This window comes from Carassius carassius, chromosome 18 (assembly GCF_963082965.1).
Source record: "Carassius carassius chromosome 18, fCarCar2.1, whole genome shotgun sequence".
NCBI lineage: Eukaryota > Metazoa > Chordata > Actinopteri > Cypriniformes > Cyprinidae > Carassius > Carassius carassius.
The window spans coordinates 16,414,491-16,441,272 of record NC_081772.1 but is presented as its reverse complement, the minus strand read 5'-3'; the positions used below and the strand labels follow the sequence as shown (position 1 = coordinate 16,441,272).

Here is a 26,782-nt window from a genome sequence, read left to right as displayed (position 1 = left end):
CTTCACCTGGATGGTGTTGAAGACATGTGGGCTTTCAGATGTGGTCAGTGAGGTCAGTGCATTTGTGATAGTTTGAATGGAGGACAGGTGATCTGCAATATCAGATGCCACCTTCCCTTTGGCAGCTTCCAGCTGCCTGAAAACATCACTGGCCTCAGAAAAGACCTCCTTCATCTCTTCCATCTTCTTTCTCAGCTGGCTCTCAATAACCTTTAAAAATGAACTCGTGAATTTGCTAAAATCTGAAGATTTGTTAAAGAGCTAGGCTGGTTAATACTAACTAATACATGAGGTTTACCTACAGAACAGAGCATTTCACATAATTTTTCATACAAATTTCATTACACATTCTCTAGCATTAATTAAATAAATTAGCATTGTGAAAACTGGCTGATGTGTCTGAAAATCACCTGCAGCTCCAGTGGGAACTCACGACTCTGCAGCAGCTCCTGGATCTCTGATGATCTGCGATGGAAATGTTCAATGTTCTCCTCTTGAATCCTGAGCTCATCCTGTGCAAAACAATTATATTGATGTTATTATCAAAGAATTCACCATTTATGCAAGTCTAATATACATATGAAACATCAAAACTGTTCAAAAGCTTGGAGTTAGTACCGTATTTTCCGCACTATAAAAAGCACTGGATTATAAGGCGCACCTTCAATGAATGGCCTATTTTAGAACTGTTTTCATATACAGGGTGCACCGGATTATAAGGCGCATAGAATAGAACATTTCATATGTCCTTATTTTCTTTTGATCAATTTATTTCAAAGAAAAATCTTGCCGACCCCAAACTTTTGAATGGTAGTGTAAATATCACTAACAATATCATGTTTCTTTTCCATGGATGTTCAGTTGATGAAGTTACAATGATATATTTTTCTAATTTAACCACCAAAATACCCCCAATTCTAAAATAAGTGTATTTGAAAGTTATACCTAAAATTGTTTATGACCTAAAAACGTTTTTACCTCCATGACAGACACGTCCTCCTCTGTCTGAAAGGGGTTTGACTGAGCAAGTGTCATCAGCTTTTGGGCGCTCCAGCCCTCCACCTCTCCAGCCAACAGCAGGAGTTTTTCCCAAAGAGAAAAGCCAGCTTGAAGGTTGTCCAGATGACAGTCTGTCTTCTCAGTAACCTGAAATAGCAGGTTAATGTCAATACTGTACATTATTAGAGAAAGAGAGTAAGAAATTTGACATTACTGAGGGAACATACATCAAGCCAGCGGTCCATGAGGGAATCAGCCTCACTCTCAAATGGAGTGTCAGCACAGTCTGGGATCCTTCTCAACAGAGACTGCAGCTGACGACACACAGATCTCAACTCCTCCACCCCGTCCCCAAGACTACTGAGATCTGACTTTAAACTGCTCACCTGCACACACATCCACAAAATATAAATAGGCATGCATTTATTCATACTCCTTCTGACTCCAGTTTTATCTAACGAATATGTTATGAATAAATTTTCAAATATATCAATCTGCAGTTAGTACTAAAGATAATCTAAAACGATGCAGTTAATACTGCCATCTGCAGTCCACCGGGAATGGAAGCCCTGTACACAGTATTTTCCAGTAACTTTGTACCTTACTGATCAGGAGCTGCAGGTTGTCTTTGCCTATATAGGAGGCCTGATCACCAATAGTCTGCTCTGCTTTTTGCAAAATGCTGCCCAAGTGATTTCGGCAGCTCTGGAACTTCTTCAGCAGATCAGTCAGAGAGACACACTGTTCATGACTGAAATAGAAGTATGAAAGCAATGGGTCCATTTTGCAAGATGGCATTTCACAAAGAGCTTTCCTACTGTACAATCATGTGTGTTTGTCGTCACCTCTCTGTGACTGCTCTGTGTGCATTTTCCCATTGCGTCTGCAGCTCGCTGATGCCTCTCTCGGAGGTGCTTGTCTGTGGGCAAGTATTTCTCAGATCCTTAATCTCTGAGCGTAGTGCAACCAGTTTACTCTCCATGTCTGTCATGAAGCGTAACCTGAGAAAGAGAGAGACACTGGTGAGACAGAGACAGAAGCATGTTGTCTTCTTTATTGTAACCAATTTAAAGTTGGAAAATTCTCAGAAGTCATTCCACATTTTACTATCCGAAATGGATCAAATATAGGTGTTACTGTGAGAAAGCACTTATGCATCAATCATTATTTATATTATCTCCAAACGGTACATGTCTATATACAGTATATATTGTGGTGAAAGTTCGTTCTATTTTATATTGTACATTACAACTGTTATTTTAATTGATTTAACTAGTAACTTGTTTTTGTATAAATTAAAAAATCAAATTAAATTGAGTTAAACTAAATATGCTTAGAAATATAGAAAAAGATACCTTTTTTTTTTTTATTAATATTGTATATTGTAACTGTTATTTTAATGACCATAATCAGCACCTTGTTATAATAAAGTTAGATAAAAAAAAAACTAGTAATGTTAATTTAAAATATTGCAATATACAATATAAAATTAATTACATTTAAACATTTAAATGGTTTAATGCAAAACATGAGGAAAAAGAAGCAATCCTGACTTTTTTCAACTGTATATTGCAATTGTTACTTTAATATACATTACTAGCATTTTTTGATTCATTTAATTTAGCATTGAAAATACTGCATGCAAAACAAAGGAAGGGGAAAAAAAACATAGAAGCAGTCCTGTTTTAAAGTCTGCTGACCTGTGCTGTAGTGCAGGAATTGTGGGCTCCTTCAGCCCATGTTTTTCAACTGCTGTCAGCACCTCCCTCAGGGCGACCTGCAGGCCCATCCTCTTCCTACCGAATGCTCTGTCCCTCTGTTCTCCCTCCATTCTTCCTATCCCTTCTCTGTCAGACTGCTTCAGCCCTACAGCCAGTCTGGCCTCGACCTCTTCGACACGCAGAGCCAGAGCTGAAACCATCTCATGACAGCTGCCTGGTTTATCATCCAGAGTTATTCTAATACCAGCATCATCCAGCAATTGGTCTAACTGAACCGATTCATCCCTGGCCAGCTGAAGGCTTTGCCGGATGGAGACTAAACTGTGATCTGATGCGTTGCGTTTGAGTTTGGCATTCATCTGCTGGAGATGGGACAGGAGATTCACAAGGCGCACCAGGGCTGATTCACTCTTTCTCAGACATTGTCTTTGCTGGTCCAAGCATTTTGTGCAGTTGTGGAGCGTTTGCTGCAGAGGAAGATGAGCTGAACTCAGATGAGCACCATCACTCTTAAGCAAAAACAGCTCCTTCTCGATACTTTCATCTAGACGCTGAACAAAGAACAGAGAAGTCAGTTTGAACATGCAAAGTACATCAGTCCATGTTAGGTACATTACGCAAATATTTAAATGTATGCTTTGAATGAGGAAGCAAACATTTCTTCTAGGAAAGTCCAGCATTTTGCAAATGTCCAAAGAAAACAGGACATGAAATGGATCTAAAATACACAACTAACTTTGGAAAATATGCACAAGCTGGACATTTTAAAAGAAAAAAATATTTTGTGTCAGTTGTCCGATTTGCTAATTGTGAGTTGAGAAAAACATTTATAACTACATGTATCTGCAAGCACGAAGATGAATTTGAAGGATAATTACCTTTATTTCTTCATGTAGATTTTTGGGATCAGCAATAGCAAAGTTCTTAATATTTAGAGGTTTCTGACTAATCTGTTTGATCTGATCAGAAATCAGTCTGATCTTAATGTCTGCGGACTCCAGCAGCTCTACCGTAGTTTCAAGAGACTTCAACCTGAACAACATATAAAATAATATTATTTTTGAGCCACTTACACCATGTCAACACTGTATACGACAGCTTGAGGATGTCTACACTGGACATGACAAGCAACCGTTGCAAATCAAGTTACTGTCAGGGATTTGTCATGTCACATCCAGTGTAGACAGAATCAATTATTATTATGGTTTCTATAGTATTTTTGTGTAGACACTTTTGTTATACTTTTGGCTAACAGTAGCTCTGCTCCAAAAGCTAGCAAGCTCCCTTGTAACATGGTCATAAAAGCTTATAAGTGACAATTTTGGACCAGCTTTTGAACAACAACAACAACAACTCTGTGCACCACAGAAATAGAGCTCCACATGGGAGGATTGCAGGACATTCTGGAATGACCACATGTCTCACCTGGCCTGAAAAGACATCTGTTGTTCCTTCCACTGCTGAATAAGCCGAGTTCTCTCCTGCTCCATATTACAGCCATCTTCCATGTGCTGAGAGTTCTGGGAATACTGAAGCTCAAACTCACACCACAGAGCCTCTGTCCGGTTCTTAAGATCCTAAATGAGCACACAGCTATTTGTATACAAAATGCACCTCAAATGCAGGAAAGTGGTGAAGGAGACTAACCAGTAGGTGCTGGAGTTGAGTTCTCAGTGAGTCAGCAGAGGTACTAGCATTGCTGCCGAGGCTGATGGGAAACTCTGATCCCAGCTGCTGACTGTTGTTAAGCAGCTGCAGCTGAAAGACTGACTGAACAGCACTGTAGCTACTGTAAAATGTAGGAGCATATAAGTTGCATATAGAAAGGTCCTAACATAGATTTTATATTTTTTTTATACTTTAGATAGTATTTACAGAGTAGGGAAATATATCAATTTCTTGAAGGTTCAGAAACTTCAAACGTGTTTACCTGCTCTGAGTTTCCTCTGTGGTAACCTTCTCTTCCTGTGCTGAGCAGGGTTGGATGACGGCCCTCTCTGGTATCGGTTTTATCTCCACAATGTTGGTCTGGACAACAAGCTATGAGAGAGAATGACCATAGGGTCATTAAAAGTAGGGGTCAAACGACCCTAGAACAAGCCAATACAATGTTCAGCTGCCCTAGCCGTCTCAACAGATTAACTCCTCCGAGCGGTCCATGTGCTTAAGAAGGTCAACAACATCCAATCAGAGGTTTATTTGGCAAAGCAAATGTGCCATGTTAACACTTCGCAGATCTGGAGCTCACAGATGCTCAAGTACCTGCTAGTGTAAAGTCATGCTGGTGTGAGAGACTGAGAAATAATAATAATAAAAAAAATACCACATTCTTTAAAAATACATGAAACAGTAATGTCACACAAACACACACAAGCAGCACATGATCACGTGCACCTGTGAATGGTCGATGCTTAGGTCATCCAGCAGTACAGTCTTTCTCAACAGGACACAATTCTTGATTGCTCCCCCCCTGCTGTGAACACACACATGCACATTTACTTATACTTATATAGTACTATAAACATTTATATAAAGCTAAATATAATTACTATATACTAAACCTAACACTTGAATACTATGTATACAGTATGCTATGAAATTGAGGCATGTACTGTACACAAGCACAAATACATAAGAGACAACAGTAAGTTTAGACTGTCTATAAGAAAGGCCAGAGTTTGAAAAAGACATGCAATAATATTTAAAATGTGGGGTTGTTCATATTTTTATGTTTTTTTAAAGAAGTCTCTTATGCTCACTAAGACTGCGTTGATCAAAAATACATTAAAACAATACAATTATAATTTAAAATAACTCTCTTTTCTCATTTCTAATTAAATCAGGGTCACACGATCTTTCAGAAATCACTAATATGCTAAAATAAAATGCTCATTTGGCGCTCCATAATGAATGATTGTCAATACTGAAAAAGCTGTAAAAACAGCATTTATTTGAAATAGATTTTTTCTACTATTACACGTGGTTACGAAATGTGTATTTCTAAAATGTATACTGTATCAGAATATATATATTAAACAAAATATAGCCTAGATATTTTAATTATATAACCTCAAAATTTCCACACTGTTTCTTACGTACCCATCCTGGCATGGTGCCAAGTCACTTGTGGAGTCTGTGCGGCATTGAACACTCTCCACCTTCTTTGTGTCTGTTCTCAGATGGGTGGTGCTTAGAAGAACACTCTCTCTGGGCTGCAGACTCTCTGTAATTCTTCTCAAGGCTTCCAGATGCACTGACCGCTCAGCTGCTGTGGCACATACCTGAGGTGTAAACCAAAAACAAACTAATTCCAAACTCTTTGACAATAATGATTTAATGAAATAGACAAATTTTTATGACAAAAAATATTTTGAAAAAAGTATTACAATCATGATTTGGGGATTAACATCAAGGTTTACGTTAATGGGAGTTAATATCAGTCAGCAAAAGGAGTCTTCTTTGTGGTGGATGCATAATGGCCATTTCGAAAGAGTGCTGAAGTAATGAGGGTTGCTAACTTGGCTAACTGGTTGTGACTAGAGAGAAATGCATGCAAAATGTGATATAAACATTAACTTAAAACAAGAAACGGTCTATATCAACCTGTCTAAACATGCATGCAGTCAATAAATGATCCCAGTTACAACAAAATCAACCCTTGATGATTATAAAATGATAAAACTGAGTTTTAAATAAAAACTACTGAATAAGATTTAAGAACTTTCAGAGACTTGATGGACAGGAATAACTTCATAAACTGATAGAGCATCCATGTAGTTAGTAAAAGTTACAGATACTGAGCAAAGAAAAGATTAATTTAGACTTAATGCATTTACGTTCACATGCAGAGGCATGTAGATTAAGGAATGTGTTAGCTGCACACACACAGAATTACACTGACTAAACAGGACAGGGTGATATATATGGTAGATCCATCCAAAGATGCTATGATTTAATAAATGCTGGGACAAAGTGACCTAAGAACCATAGTGGCATTGGTCAATCAAGCCAGCTGATCTACCCAGTATCAGAATATACCAATGTTTAGTAAACAAAAAACTAAATAGATTAAATACATGCACTGTATCACATTTTACTATTTATAACTGTATACATGTACATTTTAAAATAAAACCTGTGTGCAAACATGCATAATTTAAGATTTATTAAAAATAATAAATACATGTCCACTTGTTTTAATTATGCACCGTGTGGGCCAACCCCATGATATATAATCATAATCTATGAAAAAAAATACTATTATAAACTAGGTTAGTGGATAATTCAGCAGGAAAAGATACACTAGATTCTAGAAATATCACGGGTGCACAATAATGTTATAAAATCTAGTGAAATATTTTATTTACAAATAAAAATGAATAAGTCTAAAATCTGGTAAGATGTCTCACATTGCTCTTTGTATTGTTGTAAAATACATTCATGAAAAAACAAGTATATACATTTATATAGAAATGTAAAAGACGTTTCTTTTAAATGTATAGCACAGTAATAAAGACATTAACATGTGATAAATGGGACAGAACAGAGTCTTCTCTGAACGATACCCGATCCGCAGAACATGCCAGTATCGGAGCCAATACCGATCCTGAGTATCGGATCGATGCATCCCTACCCAAAATGTTAATGCTAACTAAAGACCAAATAGAATGTACCTTTAAAACTTTTCAGGGAAACGTAAATGGCATATAAAAAAAAATAATAATTCGCAAGCATAACCTAGACCAATCACAGCAATCCAGTTCTGATGTTTTGAGTTTACGATTGTACTGAGCAGCATACACTAATGCACAGCTAGAAGGACCATGATCTCTCTCTTACCTCCCACTGGGCCCTGACTGACTGAGAGAGGAGGTCCATGTCTCTGAGCTTGGCATCAGAGCAGAAAAACCCCATTCCCTTCACAGCTTCTAGAAACGTCTCCAACACTTTAGGTCTGAGAAGACGTGACACTGCCTATAGAACCAAAAAAATATCACAAGTCTTTAACTGCTTATGTGTATGTGTTTTGACCAAACATGTGTTATTTTTTTTTATCCATTCCTTGATTGAAAATAATTATTGGATCGAAAACTACAGATTTTTAAATGGCCTCGCCTGTTTTTTCTTGGCTTGTTTTTTAGATTTGTCTCTGGCACTTATCACAGTGATGACATCCTGTATATGTTCACGCAGGTGCTTTTTGGCTTGATCCAGTCTGCTCCTGGCCAAAGCCTGAGCTATAGCATACACCTCATTCTGTACCAGGACATGGGGAACACCTGGAGCCTCTGATGGCTCTGGAAAGCTGTGACTTTTGTATAGAACAGTTTGTCTTTGGTGTAGAGTCGTCAGGGAAGTCTGAGGCTGCCATTTTGTTGGTGAACCAAGATTCTGCTCGACTGGCATTCTTAGTTCAGTCATGGTAACCGGTGTAATCGATGTGCTTGGAATGGACATAGTTGAAGACTGCGGAGGGTTTGCTTGTTCAGTGCCACTGGTTTGGCTTGACTCTACAGAGATTACCTGAAGGTCTAATGGTTCAAAGTCCCTGGTTTCGCCTGATTCTACAGATATAACCTGGAGAGAGTTTAATGGCATTAATTCACTGGTTTGGCTTGAGACAACCTGTAGCTCTGAAAGTATAAAGTCACTGGTATGGACTGGGTCTACAGAGATAACCTGTAAAGTGTCTAAGGGTACAAAGCCACTGTTTTGGCTTGAGTTTACTGAGGCGGCTTGAAGGTCTGATGGTTCAAAGCTACTGGTTAGGCTCGAGTCTACAGAGATGAGTTGAACTTGAGTCTGGGGTTTCATCTGAACCTCCCTGCCAACAACAGATGACAACAAAGTCTGTTTGAGCTCTGCTTGTTGTACTTGGCATACAGCTTTTCTTTGGTTTTTCAGGGATTTATCATGATCCTGGGGGAGAACCTGGGGCTGTACGTCACTTGTGGCTTCCAACTGTGACTGCAGCTGAGAAGAATAGAGTTCTTGGCTTCGAGGTTCTACTGGGCTCTCTGGAGAATGTTTGCTGCTTTTAGAAAATGTCTGATTCTGATGGTGTTGAATGGTTTCAACTTGGGATTCAGGCTGAGAATATGCCTGTATGATCTTGGAAGCAGACTGTGCACCTTTAGGCTGTCCTTCACACTTCACTCCAAGGGAACTGAGCATCTCGGTAACCTCCTGACAGACACACAGAAGAATATGAGAAGTTACAACATCATGATTTTAAGCTTTCCTTAACCGATACTGGCCTGCAATGAAATTCACCTGAGAGTGTGAGACATTCCGTTGCAGTCGGTCTTGTATTGCCATTGTTCTGAGGTAAGGCAGGGAAGAGTTATTTTGCACCAATGTCACAAGCACCTGCAGGTCCTCACCTTCTGTCACTACCTGTCCTTCCAAATGTAGACCTCTGGAGATCAGTCCCTGCAATGAGAAACACAAGAGGTGACAATGTGAAAGCACTGTTTTAATCAACCAAATGAACTCAAGTACTTGATTTTGCTCACTGTAACCCTGGGATGAGGGACCCGGTGGCCCCTATGCTGCCTTTCTTTTAGGTGGTTGCAGACCTTTTGGGCTTCTGTGCTCCAGTTTTCAAGCTCAGCCAGCCTCCCCTCAAGCAGAGATGTCACTTTTTGGAGTCTAATACACACCTGATCAACCCGGGTCAAAGTTTCAAAGGTCTGCCAAGAAACATGTCCATAGATTTGTTCAGTTTGTCCTAGTTAAATCAATTATTCTCATTAGAGAAACAGAGTGTTTAGAGAGTTGGTTGACACTCTAACATAGATGGTAGTACTGTACCTTAAAGGGTTATATGTAACTACTACAGTGCACAAAATAATTTAGAAGTGCTGATAAACAGTTGTTTTTGTACACTTTTGTGAAGTTATTGTTACAAACTTTCTGTCTCCCAAAACGCCTTTTTTGTCAAGATCAAGATTCAAGATTTTTATTTGTCACATACATAATTATATAGAGCATATATAACCAGCAGTGACATGTGAGTCAGGTCCGCTCCATGGACAGTGCAATTATTAAAGAATACAACACAGATGAAAATATACTTAAATATAGCTATGAAAGAATTAAAAAGAAATTAAACAATAATAATATAAGAATAAAATATAAAAAAGCTGTATACTGTAGAATTAAATATAGAATGGAAAATAATTCAAAACAGAAAATAAAGTTAAAGACGAATTTGACTGACAGCATTGTCACATTATTCATAAAATTTCTGTAGACTTTGCAATAAAATTGTTACTGTGAATTATTTTAGCCACAATAATTGTTCAGTAAAAATATGATATCGTGACAGCCCTATTTCAAATAAATGTATATATACAAAAATGAACAAATCAGTCTAATGAACAAGTTCATTGGAAAGGACTGACTCAGAGTGATTTATTCACTCACAGACTTGATGGCTCAGGAAGATTATTTAAAATTGTATTTCTGTGTTCCACAGGATAACTGAGGATGAGTAAAAAAAAAAAAGTAAAAAATAAATAAATAAATAAATAAAATTTGGGGTGCCCGGTCTCTTAGTGTAAATATAAAATACATACATCTATAACATAAAAGGAATATTGCCTGACCTCTGGAAGAGTTTGTCTGAGTTTCTGTAGGGTTTCTTCTTTGCAGTCTGGAGATGGAGAAAAAGAGTTCAAATTGAACGCTGACATCTTCTTAATTATGCCCTGAGTGACAAAAAAGACAAGCATAAATAACGTTGACAAGAGAGTGAAAAATGGGTGTGAGAAACGGTCAAGACAAAGTAAAAAAATTTATTAAAAAAGACAAATAAATGAAGAAATATCTAGTATAAAAATATGAACAGTATGAAGCACAGCTACGACAGAATGATCTGAATACCTGAAGTTTCTTTCTGTAAATACGCAAAGGTCCAGATGACACCTCCACAGTCTCTCTAAGCACCCAGCCGGCTTCCTGCATCAGGGACTGAGCAGCTTGGACCCCCGGGACTGCAGCGATGGGCTGAGGGGCCACTGCCTGAAAACATGCCATTTTCCAATAGTATAAGCTCTTTGATTGTTAAACAAGAACATCTTTTTTTTAAAACAACAATTACAATCTTTTCAAGGGTGTAGAATGTTAAAAGACAAAAGAACAAGAGCAAGCACATTCTTTGATGAAAAGCAAAAACAAATGATGAAACAGAATGCTCCTGTGGTTTTGAATCACAATGGGCCAAAGTAACAGCTTGTCAGTGTACTACTCAAAGAAAATGAAAATAGTAGTAACGATTCACCAACACGTTTTGCAACTTACAGAGAGAATCAGAAAAGGCTGGGTCTTAGCAGTTTAAAGCCAAAACTCCTTATTCAATCCAGTAGAACAAGTTGAAATTGAAACATAATCAGGATTCAAAATAAAAACTCTTTGCCACACCTGCTTGCGAATGAACTGAGTTAATTCACCGGCAATAAATATTTCTTCCCAGCTATGAAACTATATTTTGCATCATTTTGGTCCTTGACAATAGGATGTATTTAGCCTTTTCCTTTAATATTTTGTGAGAAACACCTGCATCATATTTTCTGTTGTCAATACAACAATATTTGGTTCTCACAGTCAAATAATATACTGAAATTGGTGGTTTAACATGAAAGATATATCATGTGACGTGTCAGTTTTATAACAGGCACCTTAGATACTGAAACGGAATAACTTCCATTGAAAATATGTCAAAATTCAAATTGAGAGAGATACTGCTTGAGCTTTTGTCTCTTTGTTCAAAAAGCTCACTCAGACTGTCATCCAAACAGACTTAAAGTAATTAGGTCACGTTTCTTTTAATGTTACTAGAAATTGCTTTATTTCTTCAACAAAGACAACTTTTACTTGCTTTTTGGCATTAGGCAAGTGTTCATTTTGGACCCAGCTGAAAACTAGAGTGTTCGGTCTTAACAAAACTCACAAACTTGGTCCTTTTTATAAAGTCAGCCCACTGTATGTTCAGTTTGCGGAGCTCTTCAGTCAGAGAGTGGCTGGTGGAAGCATCACTCATATCAATGAGGATGTTTCCCGCCTCATTCAGCTGGGCTTGACGTGATCTCCACTCATTCAAGCTGGATGAAAAATGCTTGTGCTGCATTATGAAAGAGATAACAAGACAAATGAACCTCTGATAAAAAGCAACCACATTCAAGCATTATGCCCTAACTTAAGAGAAGTGTCATTAATACATTTTAAGTCCAACTTTTTTTTGGCCACTGTATACTTTGAATCCTGTCTTTAATGACAAATGCTTTACAGTACCTCCTGCCCCTGTTCCTCTGATTGTCCCTCCTGCCCCTGCCAGACCTGTAATAGATACAGGCAGTCTTTGTAGGACACCCATGCAGCCAGAACATGCTCCATGGTGGATCTTACTGCTTCTGCAGCTTCTGTACTGGCTCCCGTCTCACTATCGGCCTCCTTTACCTTCCTGTTTACTACAGGCGCGTCGTCAGCTGGAAAAGAATCAGAGGATAAAGGATAAATAAGGCATAAGGTACAGGAACATACGGAGCCCCGCACATGACATGCAAGAAAAAAATAAATAAATAGTGTGCACGATTTACTAATTCGTTCCCTCAATTTAATAAAACGTGCACACGATTACTATTGCATTCCCTCGATTTACTATTGGGTTCCCTATAGTAAATCGAGGGAATGCTATAGTAATCGTGTGCATGTTTTAGTACATTGAGGGAATGAATTAGTAAATCGTGCACACGATTTAGCCTAATATTTTTTCCTGCGTGTCATGTTCGGGGCTCCGTAGGAAGAAGCACTAGCTTTCATAAAAACCATATATAACAGAGCAGTAAACGGTATAAACTTACCCAGAGCTGCTTTGTTGGTGTAACTGACTGCTGTGTCCTTCAGCTTATGAAGTGCTTCTTTCAACATCCACACCAGGCCTTGCTTGTCAACAGTGTCCTAAAAGGCATATAATCATGGTTTACAATTGATTGTTTTTAAGCTTTTATGTGTCTTGAAAAATGTTGTCACTAAAAAGTGGTTAAAGGGGGTGGGGTACAATGGTGTTTGGTGTATTCAGAGTTGTTCACAGTGTTAAAGAGATGGATTCTCATGCTAAACATGGCGAAAGTTTAAAAAAAAATATTTAGAAGAATGACTGAGAATTTCTGTGCCGAAAATCTTACTTCCGGGTTGGTACAAGTTTCAGCTGGTTTTTTTCGATCATGGATCTAATGATGTAGACGAGAGCGGAAGTCTTTATATTAGCATCTCTCCCGGAAAAGCACGCCCGCGCACACGTTAACCAGAGGAGAGCGTGACCGCGCACATCAACGCGTTTCAAAATCGTCGCCAGCGCAGCATAGGATTTGTTCGAGAATGCCTCCAAATAATTGCGTTTTTGGATGTGAGGGAAATTTTACCATGTTCAGCTTCCACAAGAACCCAGTGTTACATGAACAGTGGACGCAGTTTGTTTTTCCGGGGTAACAACAGAGTGTATCAAGTGCCTTTGTGTGCTCTGGTCATTTGAGTGACGACTGTTTTATAAACAAGGCCCAAGTCGATGCTGGATTTACACATCGTTTGCTATTAAAACATAGAGCTGTCCCTGTGATAAAAGACCCCATTCATGGAAGTACAATTGCATCAGATTTCTGTCTTTTGTTGGAAATCAGCACATAAGTGAATATATGTTAATGGAAACAACACGAAACATCAGTATTATAGCTATGCCCACCGCACGCCTACAGGAGCTCGGCTTTTTCCGGAAAGAATCGGAAAGCTGTAATTTTCTTTTATAAATATGATAAAACTAAAGACTTTTTGGATATAAGAAGGACGCAGTACTACTCTATAGGTCCTCAAGATTAACATGAGATTAGGTGAAACTGTGTATGTTATGTACCCTTTAAATGGGACTACAGAAGTTCATTAAGGACATTAAATGTCATCACATCATCTACTCACCAGTCTGCTTTAATAGCATTGTTGTGTTTATACTTATACTCTTGCTACATATTCTAACTCAAACTTTCCATTTTGTAGATTTCAAATTAATTTTTAAATTAATTAAAAAACATCTGAAGTTATGCAACTATGGTGTAGTTTGTTTAATGTCTACAAACAGCTTTTTACTTTTAGTGATTGTAGATGTTTCTGAAGGAAGCTCATGGCAGGTTATTTTGCCATTAGTAATGACTGCTCTATAGGGCCACATACATGCCAATCATGTAGCAGAGAGTGCACAGACTCTTGGGATCCGTAAGGTCCTCTCCACAGGCTCAGCTTAGACTTCAGACGTCCCAGCAGGTCATAAACCTGGTGCATCTGCTCCCTGTATTGTAGCTTGAGGCCGTGGTACTTGGCTGACAGTCTGGCACTGGTGAAACTATCAAAGAGAATGAGGAACATTAGAAACAAACCTGGGTATCTTGAAGAGGACAATATTAAGAGTAACTGAGGGAAGGTGCTGCTGAAAAGACCATCTTATGGCACTTTTCCACTGCGAGGTACGACTCCGCTTGGCGTGCTTTACTTTGGCTTGTTATAGTTGCCACCTTGTCTACTGACCACGATGCAGCCATTTTTTTTTTTTTTTTAAGCTTCTTAAGACTGTCATTTAAATCAAGTCGTTTAAAAGCCATTTGAACAAATGATGCTGCAGTGGCTGTTGCTTACTATTTAAGTCTAGCGGGTTTGGTGTCTGTGTTGCAAATCCAATGACGCTGGTAATGGCAATTCTCTCTGACCAATCAGTGATGTTTACACGTCACATTTTAGTATTGGTACAGCTCTTTGGAACCTCAACCGAGGTGGTACTAAAACAGTACCAAGTACTAGGTACTATACACAGTGGAAACCTCCCCCAAAAGTGAGCCATACCGAGCCTTATCACGCAGTGTAAAAGCATTATTAAACCAAGCAAATTGTGTTGGTTTGGAGCTGATCAGACATCCGGAGTTCTAAACACTACAGATGCTGGTCATTTCAGCAGGAAGCACTGAACAGATATTGTTGTCCAACCGTCTCTTGATCTCCTCCAGCTTCTCAATTGGCACTTGAAGACAGCCATCATCATCTGTGTTACGGTAGTGATGAAGGATGTTCAAGTGCTGGCTTAAGTCCTCAACCAAGACCTGAGGAAACAATAAGAAGAATAAACATAAAATATAAAGATATTTCAGAAATACACAGTGAAGCATGATTGTGATGAGTGGGGCGGGGCTGAGAGCCGTGAGAACGGAGCGAGGCCTGTGGAGTGATTTGGAAATAAGCGACAGCTGCTCCACTCACCGGTCTCGAGTCCCACAGAGGAGATCGGAAGGATACAAAAGAGGAGCGATGACAGTGAAGGACGAGAGAGGACCAGGCTTGGATTTTATTTTGTGTTTGGTTTTGTTTGTGAGCGGCAGTCGTCCGCGAGGGGCTGTCGCGCTGTTTTGAGTTTATTTTCTCATGAATGTTTCATTTGAATGTTCGCCAGTTCCCGCCTCCTTCTTCCCCACGATTATAAAGTTTGTACTCCGTTACAATGATAATACCGGTCTTCACACTGACCTTCAGCTGTTCTTGCTTGTGTCTGGCATCTCTAGCAGCAAGTGCATGATCTTCTGTGCTCCCGCTGTCTTCAGACAACACAGCTTCCATATGCTGGAGCCACCGGCCCAGTGTGTTCAGAGGGGCTGGCAAACCAACATCAAGCTCTGTTCTGAACTCTTGCAACTGGGGAGAATAAAGGTGTACAAAAAAGATTTTTGTCATTTAATTATTTGAATATAACTTATATCATTGATCCCATCATTAAAAAAAAGCCAAAAAAAAAAATTTCATACATAAAAATATTTCTTTAAGAATATATATGAAAAATATATATTTATTTTTAATTGTTACAGAATTTTAAATAATTTAGAATATAATTTAAATAATTTATTTGAATTGAACTTATTTACATTTATGCATTTAGCTGACCCTTTTATCCAAAATGATTTACAATTGAGCAACATAAGCATTATTTATGATTTTACATTCAGCAAACCTTATATCTATCTTCAGAGCCTTTTCATAGTACACAATGATTTATTGCAAAGCTAAAAATAAAAAATACTACTGTAGGTAATGTTTTTTTAATTTTTATTAGGGTTTTAATTTATTTTCAATGTAATTTTAATTTCTAGGTTGTTATGCTTGTTATTATATATCTAAATTATAACAAATAATATTTGTACGTTATACTGCTATAAGATTGTTTCTGCATTTGTTATGTTTAAAGAAAATACGATTCTGAAAATGTATTGATACTGTATATGTTTTTTCCATGACAACTATAACTTCATAAACACTTTTGCTGTAAAGAACGATATAAGTGATTTGTTTGGAATTTCCAGTCTATTCCCAAGACGATTAGAATTTCTGTGTAAATTTGTATTTGGTGACATATCAGCAGATATAATCATATAATCATGTAATCAGCAGAATTCACCCTCTCCTCCATGGTGTCCCAGGCCTTTCTCAATGCCATCAGCTCCTCACTTGGTTTAGCGTAGTGTCTCATTGCACTGAGAACTGGAATAACTGGACGTCGCTGGTCATAATAAGTCCCCACAAAGTTCTGAAATGCCTTGGATATTAACACAGACACACATTCAGGGCTTGTCATAAAGTGTGTGTTGTACATTAGGACGTGATGAGCTACCATTTCACATTCAGCATACCTGATACCTCTCTGCATATCCCTCTGTGGAAATCCATGCCCCCAACAACTCCTGACAGGCTCGCTCTAGCCAGCATTTCATCTCTCTGGCTTTCTGACTGGGTGAAGCCTAAGGGCAGGGCAGGAAACATACAACTGAATTAGAGATTGATTTTCAAATCAGAAAACATGCTGAAACAAGTAGAGGCTGATTCTGGAATGATATTTTGAAGAGGAAATCTGTGGAGGAATTCACAAGCGCTCTGGGACGTCCGTACCTGGTGGAGTGAGGAGGCCAGCACAGCAGGAGTGAAGTGTGTAGGGAGGATGGCAGGAGGAAGGCACGTGGGAAAGAGTAGAGATTGAAGCTGCATCCAACCAGAAGGGGGCAACAGAGAGGAGGAGGAAGTGAAGTTGGAGGGATATGATATAGGAAAGAGGGGTAGAAAGAGAAAGAACATAAGAAAGAATAAAGAAACCCAGACCTGCAACAGCGCAGATCCAGATGGGAGATTCAGTTGGAGGTGGTCTTACCTCAAAATCATCATCAGCTACAGGCAGATCGTTGGAGTACTGCAGGAACTGAGCAATGTATGTCATGATAGACTTCTCATCAGGGTTACTGACATCAACGTCTGAGAGGAAAGACAATTTAAATGTACATAAACCGTCAATAACCTTTATAAACTTTTTGATGCCCAGGGCCCCAAAACATGATCCCTTTGCAAAGTAACTTGTTACTTAAATACAAAGACTCCTGTATATTTTCACATATAAAGACTTGCTTATATTGTAGGAAAAATATAAAACAAAAATATTATATAGACATATTTAAATTGGCTTTTATACTGTCATTATAATTGTTAATATAATTTTATTATTATAATATATTATAAATATTATCTGGGAAATATGTTTGTATTTAGTATTTATTTAGCATTCACTATTTATCTATTTTTCCAGCAGAGGTTCTTCTCAACCTTTTTGACAAACATTTACAACATATTCCACAAAAATATTTTTAGACCCCATTCATTTTCCAGTTGTTCATAATCAACTGGAAAAGAACTATTTTGTATTCACAATTTCTACCTAATAAAATATATTAGCTTGGCAAGAAAAAAATTACTACAAAAAAATAGAAAAATGTATATTTATGATAAACATGCTTTTTTTAATGTATTAATTTACGTAACTTTTTCATAAGTTAAATCCTTTCTAAAAATCACATTTTTTACATTGCCACTGTATTAGAAAAAAAAATGACTTAAAACAAATAAATTGCTTTTATTTTATATTTATTTTATTTATTTTTATTTTAAAAAATATCACTATGAATAGATCATTTTAATGGATAATGGATAATGCTGCTAAAAGCTTTTACCCTCTGGCTCGAGCAGTCTGGGAATTCTGAGCTCCTTCTCAGCAAGGTGAAATGCCCTCTCCAAGTTTTCCCGGTGGCTGCTGGTCTGGACTTGAGAGAGATCCACCAGATCAGGTCTAAGAGAGCAGAGAATGGCCAGAAACACCTCACCACTCCTCCAGCTGGACTTAAAGTCCCTCACACCGGCTGAGCAACCAACTCTTGAGAAAGAAAACAATCATTTTAGAGGAACAATTGGTGTTGAAATTAAACAGACTAAGCATTTTGACCAACATTCAGAGTGCATGAAAGTATAAGCTAGATGAAAGCTCACTTCTGGCACTGGTCCCAAACCCACAGGAGCAAAGCCTTCTTAGCAGACAGACGGAAGTGGGTGCGGAGCGGGGATGCTCCTCGGGGAACAGGACTACTGCGTGGAGATCCAGGAACAGAATCAAGACTGGACAGAGAGTCAAGGGAGGATGAACGGGATCCATAACACAGAGTTCTGGCTAGCTCCTCTATCTGTAGTAATGAGAAGTGAGAATTAGTGTTGGGCGATTTGGTCATTTTTCAAATCGTCATATCGTCAGGCCATGAGATCGACGATACACGATAGTATCGTGCATGGGTGGAGCAAGAGAGAGACTTTGTTCTTAACTATTTGGTGTTTAAAAACAGGCATGTGCATGAGAGAGAGCCTATGTAATCACCAATAATCGAAAAAATATACTTTCAAACATACTGATAAACTAACGTTAAATATAAAAATACTGCATTTAAAACAGCTAGTTCATATATAGTGGGATGCAACTGTCTGGTAGCAGAAGTACCAATAAACAGTCAAATAGCATGGACTAAAACTTTTTTTAAAGAATTGCAGAATTTATTTATATATATATATATATATATATATATATATATATATATATATAAATTAAGAACATAATCAACATTTTGAAAAACGTCTTGGTTACGTATGTAACCCTCGTTCCCTGAAGGAGGGAACAGAGACGTTACGAATGGGATCTCGCCCGAGAGCCCAATCACCTTTGAGTGGTACAAAACGAGCCAATGATTCACAAAGTACCTTGGTCTGCGGGATTTGCATCGCGAGCTCCGCCCCGCAGAGCGGGTATATAAGGAGCAACGCGAATAACTTGCATTCAAGTCTTCGCTGAGGAGCCGAGCCAGTGACCAGGCCATTCAGTGGAACAGCAATGTGGCAAGGGGACATGACGTCTCCGTTCCCTCCTTCAGGGAATGAGGGTTACATACGTAACCAAGACGTTCCCTTTCATTCGGTCACGTTCGACGTTACAAATGGGGTCCCTTACAAAACGCCACATGGCTGTCTTACAGCGACCCGTGTGAGTGATAGCACCCTGTCGTAAGGCCAGCAGGAGTGAGGGCCTATAGCTCACACAGAATACACTGGGTAGCATTTTCCAGCTGGACGTATGCTAGCAGGCTGCCTGCTCGTGGGAGGACTTACAGAAGGTAGGTATCCACCAAGGTGGTGATACACAAGAACTCTGAGGTACCCAGCCCGCAGAGTGGAAGTTTCAACGACAGAGCTGGCAAGGGGCTTGCCAAGGGAAAGACACATGCTGCGGAGAGACTTACTGTGGACATACACATGTGGGATTGCCCAGAAAAGGGGAATCACAACACATGGAGGCACCTAGTCCCACACAGGGCTGACCAAAGGGCATGTACGCAAGTGTTGGACATAAACAGTGCTGGAGGAACCCAGGGAACTGAGTTCTGTCCACGTAGGTGCGGAGCGCACGTACTGGACAGAGCAGCACCAGGGCTGGGTCTGCCTCCTCCAGGGGCAGCGCTTGCAAGTTCACCACCTGATCCCTAAAAGGAGTGGTGGGAACTTTGGGCACATACCCAGGCTGGGGTCTCAAGATAACGTGAGAGTTATCCGGCCCAAATTCCAGGCATGCTTCGTCAACTGAAAATGCCTGCAGGTCCCCGATCCTCTTCACTGAAGCCAAAGCTGTCAGGAGCGCAGTTTTCAAAGATAAAAACTTTAGCTCTACTGAGAGCAAGGGTTCGAAGGGAGCCCTCTGCAGTGCCGATAGAACCACTGCGGGGTCCCAAGAGGGACTTGCTGAGGGCGAGGCGGATTGAGCCTCCTTGCTCCTCTCAGGAACTTGATGATCAGATCGTGCCTCCCAAGAGACTTACCTTCAACAGGGTCATGGTGAGCCGAAACGGCGGCCATGTAGACCTTGAGGGTGGAAGGAGACAGCCTTCGTTCCAACCCCTCCTGAAGAAAGGAAAGCACTGACCCAATCGGACATTTCCAGGGGTCCTCACGCCGTGAAGAACACCAAGTGACGAAGAGGTTCCACTTCAAAGCATAGGCGTGTCTGGTGGACACGGCTCTAGCTGAAGTGGTGGTAGCTACCACCTGTGGGTGCAAGGTACCTAAACCTTCCATGACCCTTCCAGAACCCACACATGTAGGTTCCACAGATCAGGACGTGGGTGCCAGAGGGTGCCCCGTCTCTGAGAAAGAAGGTCCTTCCTCAGAGGAATTGGCCAGGGAGGGGCTGTCGTGAGGAGTACAAGTTCGGGGAACCAGGTCCGGCCGGGCCAGAAAGGCGCAACCATGAGGACCTGCTCCTCGTCCTCCCTGATCTTGCACAATGTCTGTGCAAGAAGGCTCACTGGGGGAAATACATACTTGCGCAAGCCCAGTGGCCAGCTGTGTGCCAGGGCGTCCGTGGCTAGAGTGCCCTCGGTCAGGGAGTAAAACAACTGGCAGTGGGAACTTTCTGGAGAGGCAAACAGGTCTACCTGAGCGTCTCCGAAGCGTTCCCAAATCAGCTGAACCGACTGGGGGTGGAGTCTCCATTACCCGGGGCGAGACTGCTGCCATGAGAGCTCGTCGGCTGCACGATTGAGCCTGCCCGGAATGTGTATGGCACAAAGCGGCCTCAGATGCTTGTGACTCCACAAGAGGAGATGGCAAGCGAGTTGCGACATGCGGCGGGAGCATAGACTACCCTGACGTACTGCTAGCAATTCGAGGCAATTGACATGCCACTGAAGTCGGGGTCCTTTCCAGGAGCCCGACGAAGCATGCCCGTTGCACATGGCACCCCAGCCCGTGGCAGAGGCATCTGTTGACACAACATCATGTCTGGACACCGGTTCTAGGGGCACGCCAGCCCGTAGAAATGAGGGGTCCAACCACGGGGTGAAGTTTCGGCGGCAGGCCGGAGTGATGGTCACTCGGAGCGTGCCCTGTTGCCGTGCCCATCTCGGGACTCGGTGGTGAAGCCAGTGCTGAAGCGATCTCATATGGAGTAACCCGAGCGGCATGACTGCCGCCACGGACGCCATATACCCCAGGAGCCTCTGAAACAGTTTCAGTGGAACCGCTCTCTTGCCCTCGAATTGTCTCAGGCAATTCAGCAGTGACTGCGCGCGCTCGTTCGTAAGCCACGCGAACATGGCAACCGAGTCTATTTCCATACCGAGAAAAGAGATCCTCTGCACAGGGGAGAGCTTGCCCTTTTCCCAGTTGACCTGAAGACCCAGTCGGGCGAGGTGTCTGAGCACCAGATCCCTGTGCTCGCACAACCGCTCTCGAGAGTGAGCTAGGATCAGCCAGTCATCGAGGTAGTTGAGAATACGGACACCTTGTTCCCTGAGAGGAGCCAGGGCTCCCTCCGTGACCTTCGTAAAGACACGGGGAGACAGGGCCAACCCGAATAGGAGAACCTTGTACTGATATGCCTGCCCCTCGAAAGCAAACCGAAGAAACAGTCTGTGTCGAGGAAGAATGGAGACATGAAAGTACGCGTCCTTCAGTTCGATCGCTGCAAACCAATCCATTGGACGAATGCATTCGAAAATGCGCTTGGCAGTTAGCATCTTGAACAGGAGTCTGTGCAGAGCTCGGTTCAAGGCAAGCAACTATTCTTATATTACTATTCTCTTCTGGAAGTCTCACATCTCTCACATCTCAAAAAGTACAAGCCCACTCGAAGCTAAAATGAAGAAGAAAAAACAGCTCAAGGCAAAGAAAGATGAAAGTATATATGCTAGTTTTTGTAAAGACATGTTGTTTTCATTGTTATACTCACGTGACAGTGCAGAATGATGGTCCATATCAGGCCCAGAATGATGGAAGGTTTCCCCTCTATGATGTCTGGGATGTTTATGTTCACCAGCTTGATCTGAGAGAACATAAACAGTCGTTTACGTCATTTGTATATAAATGTTAATGTCCTAACAGATGGAAAATTATCATCAGTCTTGTAAGAATCACAAAACTCTTACTGATTTATTCTTCAAGAATTTCAAAGCAGTCTCTATGTTGCTTCTCTGCTGAAACACACCATGACCCCGCTCGCGCTTCTTCAGAGAAACAAATACATTCTATTGTGTGTAGCATTCAGTAAAAATAAATACTTTCTTGGTTGAATCTTAGTGTGATATTCAGCACTCACCATGCGTTGGCCACTCATCACCTCCAGTAGGTCAAGCAGTCGAGTCCCATCTCCAAGATCAGAGAACAGATCCTGGACAACAGCTGGATGGTTCCTCTGAAACACACATTATTATTTGATCTGAAAGGTGTTCACAGGGCAATACTTGGAACATTCCTAATGTCAAGCTCTGGTGGCAGAAGTACCAATAAACAGCCAAATACACAAAGCATGGATTAAAACAAAAGAATTGCGGAATTATATATGATTTATTCATATTAACCCTAAAGCCTACTGTATCATATCTAAATGCATGGTTAAAATATCTAAATTAAGAACATTATCAACATTTTGAAAAACAAATGTTCTGAAACTTGTACACATTCTGTCATCTAATTGATAATTAAAATTTTTTTTGCACCAAATTACATATTTTTGGTCAGTTTAAGCCTCTGAATAAAATTAAACAATTTTTTCCTGAGTATTAGCCCTGTATTTTTCTATATGAGCCATAAAAGCCTGATGTATCATAAATGATAGTCAAAACAATTGTATAAATGTTAAATAAACCATTCTATTAAAATTTTTTTTTTTAAAAACTGGGTAGTAGTTAATGCATTAAAGAGTTAATCTGGTGCAACAGTCTAGCTATACAGAGACTGCCCTGCAGATCACTGGAGCTTTACACAGGTGATCACTTGCAGATTTAAGAGCGCTTGTGTTTAAAATGTGGCCAAGTAGCGGTGGACTAAATGGCTCATGTTACAACCTGCTGAAGTGTGATGCTGCTGGCGGGGAACTATAAATAAATCAAGCTCCTTGCCATATGCAATGCTCAAAGACAGACGGAGCAGAATAGAATTTACTTGCTGACCAGTGAGTCAGCGATTCAGCTACAGCCTCAGCCTCGGTTTGACTCTTAATACTTTTAGACTGTAGTCATAGTATGAGCTGTTCTTGGGTTTACCTTGGAGAGCTGTGCATTGATCCAGTTTGTGAATGTCCTCTTCTGAATCTGCTCCTGTTCCACTGTTAATAAAATAACATTACATCAGACCAAAATTACACTTAAAAAAAACTGTATGTATGTGTAGGAAACCGTATGTGCATGTTGGCACAACTAGAATACATCCATGAAAAAGTATGTACACATCTTGCCAGAGAACAGCTTCAGGGCTTTCTGGTTTATAGCACATCAAAAACACTGCATGTCTTCATATAGGACTATTTATAAGCAGATAACATTGCATGACATCTGGAAACCTGGCTCGACTTACCGATCTCGGAGCCGCCAACGCCCTCAACCTCAAACAAAGTTTTGAGAGACACCATATTCATTTGTTTCTGTGTGAAATTTTCCCTCATTTAGTGTTTCACTGAACACCAATGCAGACACTCAGTCGGCTTAACCAGCATCCCATTCCATCACAGCTGTATTTAATTTAGACTTTCTTCCCATGCTATAAATGGTAGACTTGGCCTTTCCCTCAATAGGAGAGGTTAATTTAGCTTCATGGGACAGGATCCAACAGGCCGAGTCAGTCATTTATCTTGACAGTGCCCATAAGATACTGGACATCCTGTTTGCATAGCCACAAATGCACTTTACTGCTGTACAATGATGTTCCCTCATTTCAATAAACAATGGAGTTTAAAAAAAAATCATTTCAGGATTTTAAATCATTTAAATCTAAGAAATATTTAATCATGTATGCAAATATTTAAATTAAATTTAAATTAAGCAAAAAAAATATATATTGAAATTGTCCAAAAATAAAATGAAAAACAAAACTGAAATGTTGGTGTTACTCTGGGTTATTAAAGTGGAAAAAGAAAAATGAAAATCTCATATAAAATAAAATATTAAACAGTTATTTAAGAAAGTTGCCAAGACAACATCTCATACATCTCAACTCAAACTAAAATAAAAATTAATAAAAAAAAAAACTGCATACATATATACAAACATACATACATACTATACCGTATTTCTCAGACTATAAGTCGCACATGAGTATAAGTCGCATCAGTCCAAAAATACGTCATGATGAGGAAAAAAAAAAATAAGTCGCACTGGACTATAAGTCGCATTTATTTAGAACCAAGAAAAAACATTACCGTCTACAGCCGCGAGAGGGCGCTCTATGTTTTCAGTGTAGACTACAGGAGAACTGAGCAGCATAGAGCGCCCTCTCGCGGCTGTAGACGGTAATGTTTTCTATTGGTTCATTTCTCTTGGTTCATTTCTCTCGGTTCATGTCAAATTAATTTTGATAAATAAGTTGCACCTGACTATAAGTCGCAGGACCAGCCAAACTATGAAAAAAAGTGTGACTTATAGTCCGGAAAATACGGTATACATAAACTACTTAATATATGAAAACAACTACTAAATTACAAACTAATTCAATCTAATTAAATCACATCAAAATTACTACAACTAAAATAAAATTGGAAATAATAAAAATAAAAACTGATCCAAAATATGAATAAAAACTAAAATAACACTGGTTACTGAATGTGCTCTTGAAAGTACTACTTTCATAAATTAAGAAAGGCCTTTGTATATGATATCAAAAAGATATAATATACATTCCAACACAGATCTCCATTTGCATTCATAAAATGTAATCAAACTACAACAGCTAACTTGTTAAAAGTAACATGTGCTAATATTTCTCCAGATGACTGAAGTGATTTCACTGCACAGAAGACAAACATGTGATGTCACTCAAACATGACTTCAGACAGACTGTCTCTCTTTAAGACTGGCCTGTCGTCATAGCAAACATTTGGTTGTCTAGCAACCGTAAGCCAGCGAGCAAAGAGGGTCTGAACTAAGTCCAGCACACACACACACACACACACAAACCGATGGTTTTAACTGACAGGAACGCTGAGACACATGACACACAAGTCAGAGGAAATGAAAGAAGAGACACCAACAACTTAAGGTTCAAAGGTCTTCAAGGGGATTTGGCTTTATAAAACAGTTACAGTTTAAGTGAAGCAAGCTGGTAGATGAATAATCATTCGAAAAAATTAATACATCACAGCAAAAAAAAATAAAAAATCATCGCTTCTTGCTCTCACAAATGACTCCTGAGTGGTTAAAGATGTTTTAGGAAGGACTATATGTTTGCCATTCATTACGTTTGCTAATTGTTTGATGGTGCAGAAATGACACTTTAACTATAAAGTTGCCAGGTTAAAGTTAGTACGTTTATTCAGAATGGTGATGAGCAGGTTCTAGAAAAAGCATATCACGCTACTTCTAGGATAAACGTCTAGCACACCCTCCCAGAACATGTTTTTGTTTGAAAACTTGGTGAGTCAACAGTTTACGATTCCCACTTGCCATCTGGAATCCTCCCTTAACCTCCGAAAGAGGAGACTACTGGGAAAGAGGCTGTATTTGTTTATTTCATAAAAAAAGGGACAGTGTACATTAATCAATATTCGTGAATGTAAATGTATCCAAATTAGCCCAAAGGCTAGTTCTCATTGGTAGTCCCTTTGCCAGATGTCATTCGGCCAAAAAAAAAAAAAAAAAAAGAGGAAAAAAAAATGAAACAAAATAGAAAATAAACTATAACAACCAAATTCAACCAAAATTGAACAACAAATTATACAAACTGACCGTAATATATGTATTTAAAAAATAAAATTCTATTAAATTTATGCATTTAGCAGACGCTTTTATCCAAAGCGACTTACATTGAATTCAGGCTAACAATTTTCTCCTAACATGTGTTCCCTGGGATTCAAACCCCCAACCTTGCTATAGCAATGCTCTACCACTTGAGCTACAGGAACACAATTACAATATAAAGCAGCTTATAAAGATATATAAACAACATTAATGTTCACATTGTTGGTTCTAAAGAAGCCATTCCTTAAAATACTGCTTAAATGAGTTAAATGCTGTACATTCTCTAATTGATTGTGGTATTGAATTCCACTGATGTGATGCTCTGAGTAAAGAAACAGCTTGACCAAACGAGGTTCTTCTGTGTGGAATTATGCAATCAGCTTTGACTAACTTTTTACATCGATTCAAGTCTTTTTTTTTCAGACTGCAAATCTAAAAAAACACTTTGGCTACAGAAGACAATTTTTTTAAAAGGCAGCAATCTATCACAATGATCAAAAAGCTTAGAGTGAGGACTGACCTTGCAGGAGTAGATGTACATCATCAATGTCCAGCGGGACACCCCCCTTGTCCTCCGCAGAAGCACAGGTTTCTCCCCCTGACGCCATTACTGCTGCTTCGACACTCTCACACACTCATTTCCATGGAAATAATGAGGGGGGGGGGGGGGGTTGGGGGGGGTAACTGTAAAAGAAAATTACAATAACTGAAGTAGTGTTATTGTTATAATAAACACAGCACACTTGTAATCATTTTATTAGATCTCATTTATTCTAAATCAGTAAGCACAATATTTGTTCACTTGTGCTCTTGGAGACATTCTGATAAAATAAAAAAAGAGGGAACTTGTTTTGATGTTGATCAGGAGACTTTGCAATGGAAACTACTTCACATGACTGA

General features: G+C 39.5%; 1 protein-coding gene across 1 annotated transcript in view; it reads right to left on the bottom strand.

The window, feature by feature from the left end:
- LOC132091724 (nesprin-2-like) overlaps window positions 1-26,538 on the bottom strand; it is a 91,039-nt gene extending 64,501 nt beyond the window's left edge. The window contains exons 1-35 of the mRNA XM_059497850.1: window positions 26,403-26,538; window positions 23,198-23,259; window positions 22,252-22,347; window positions 22,082-22,159; window positions 21,886-21,978; window positions 18,111-18,301; window positions 17,798-17,997; window positions 16,948-17,048; window positions 16,436-16,543; window positions 16,204-16,341; window positions 15,282-15,446; window positions 14,748-14,860; window positions 13,944-14,112; window positions 12,584-12,680; window positions 12,015-12,208; window positions 11,674-11,844; window positions 10,608-10,745; window positions 10,331-10,432; window positions 9,236-9,412; window positions 8,994-9,152; window positions 7,836-8,906; window positions 7,560-7,694; window positions 5,820-6,001; window positions 5,115-5,193; window positions 4,651-4,760; window positions 4,368-4,509; window positions 4,146-4,297; window positions 3,599-3,752; window positions 2,700-3,271; window positions 1,845-2,000; window positions 1,600-1,750; window positions 1,227-1,385; window positions 979-1,146; window positions 411-512; window positions 7-210 (exon numbers count right to left, since the gene is read on the bottom strand). Coding sequence (XP_059353833.1) covers window positions 7-210; window positions 411-512; window positions 979-1,146; window positions 1,227-1,385; window positions 1,600-1,750; window positions 1,845-2,000; window positions 2,700-3,271; window positions 3,599-3,752; window positions 4,146-4,297; window positions 4,368-4,509; window positions 4,651-4,760; window positions 5,115-5,193; window positions 5,820-6,001; window positions 7,560-7,694; window positions 7,836-8,906; window positions 8,994-9,152; window positions 9,236-9,412; window positions 10,331-10,432; window positions 10,608-10,745; window positions 11,674-11,844; window positions 12,015-12,208; window positions 12,584-12,680; window positions 13,944-14,112; window positions 14,748-14,860; window positions 15,282-15,446; window positions 16,204-16,341; window positions 16,436-16,543; window positions 16,948-17,048; window positions 17,798-17,997; window positions 18,111-18,301; window positions 21,886-21,978; window positions 22,082-22,159; window positions 22,252-22,347; window positions 23,198-23,259; window positions 26,403-26,490 — 6,177 coding nt within the window. The 5' untranslated portion in view covers window positions 26,491-26,538. The remainder of the gene's footprint in view (window positions 1-6; window positions 211-410; window positions 513-978; window positions 1,147-1,226; window positions 1,386-1,599; window positions 1,751-1,844; window positions 2,001-2,699; window positions 3,272-3,598; window positions 3,753-4,145; window positions 4,298-4,367; window positions 4,510-4,650; window positions 4,761-5,114; window positions 5,194-5,819; window positions 6,002-7,559; window positions 7,695-7,835; window positions 8,907-8,993; window positions 9,153-9,235; window positions 9,413-10,330; window positions 10,433-10,607; window positions 10,746-11,673; window positions 11,845-12,014; window positions 12,209-12,583; window positions 12,681-13,943; window positions 14,113-14,747; window positions 14,861-15,281; window positions 15,447-16,203; window positions 16,342-16,435; window positions 16,544-16,947; window positions 17,049-17,797; window positions 17,998-18,110; window positions 18,302-21,885; window positions 21,979-22,081; window positions 22,160-22,251; window positions 22,348-23,197; window positions 23,260-26,402) is intronic.
- Window positions 26,539-26,782: the final 244 nt, after the last annotated feature.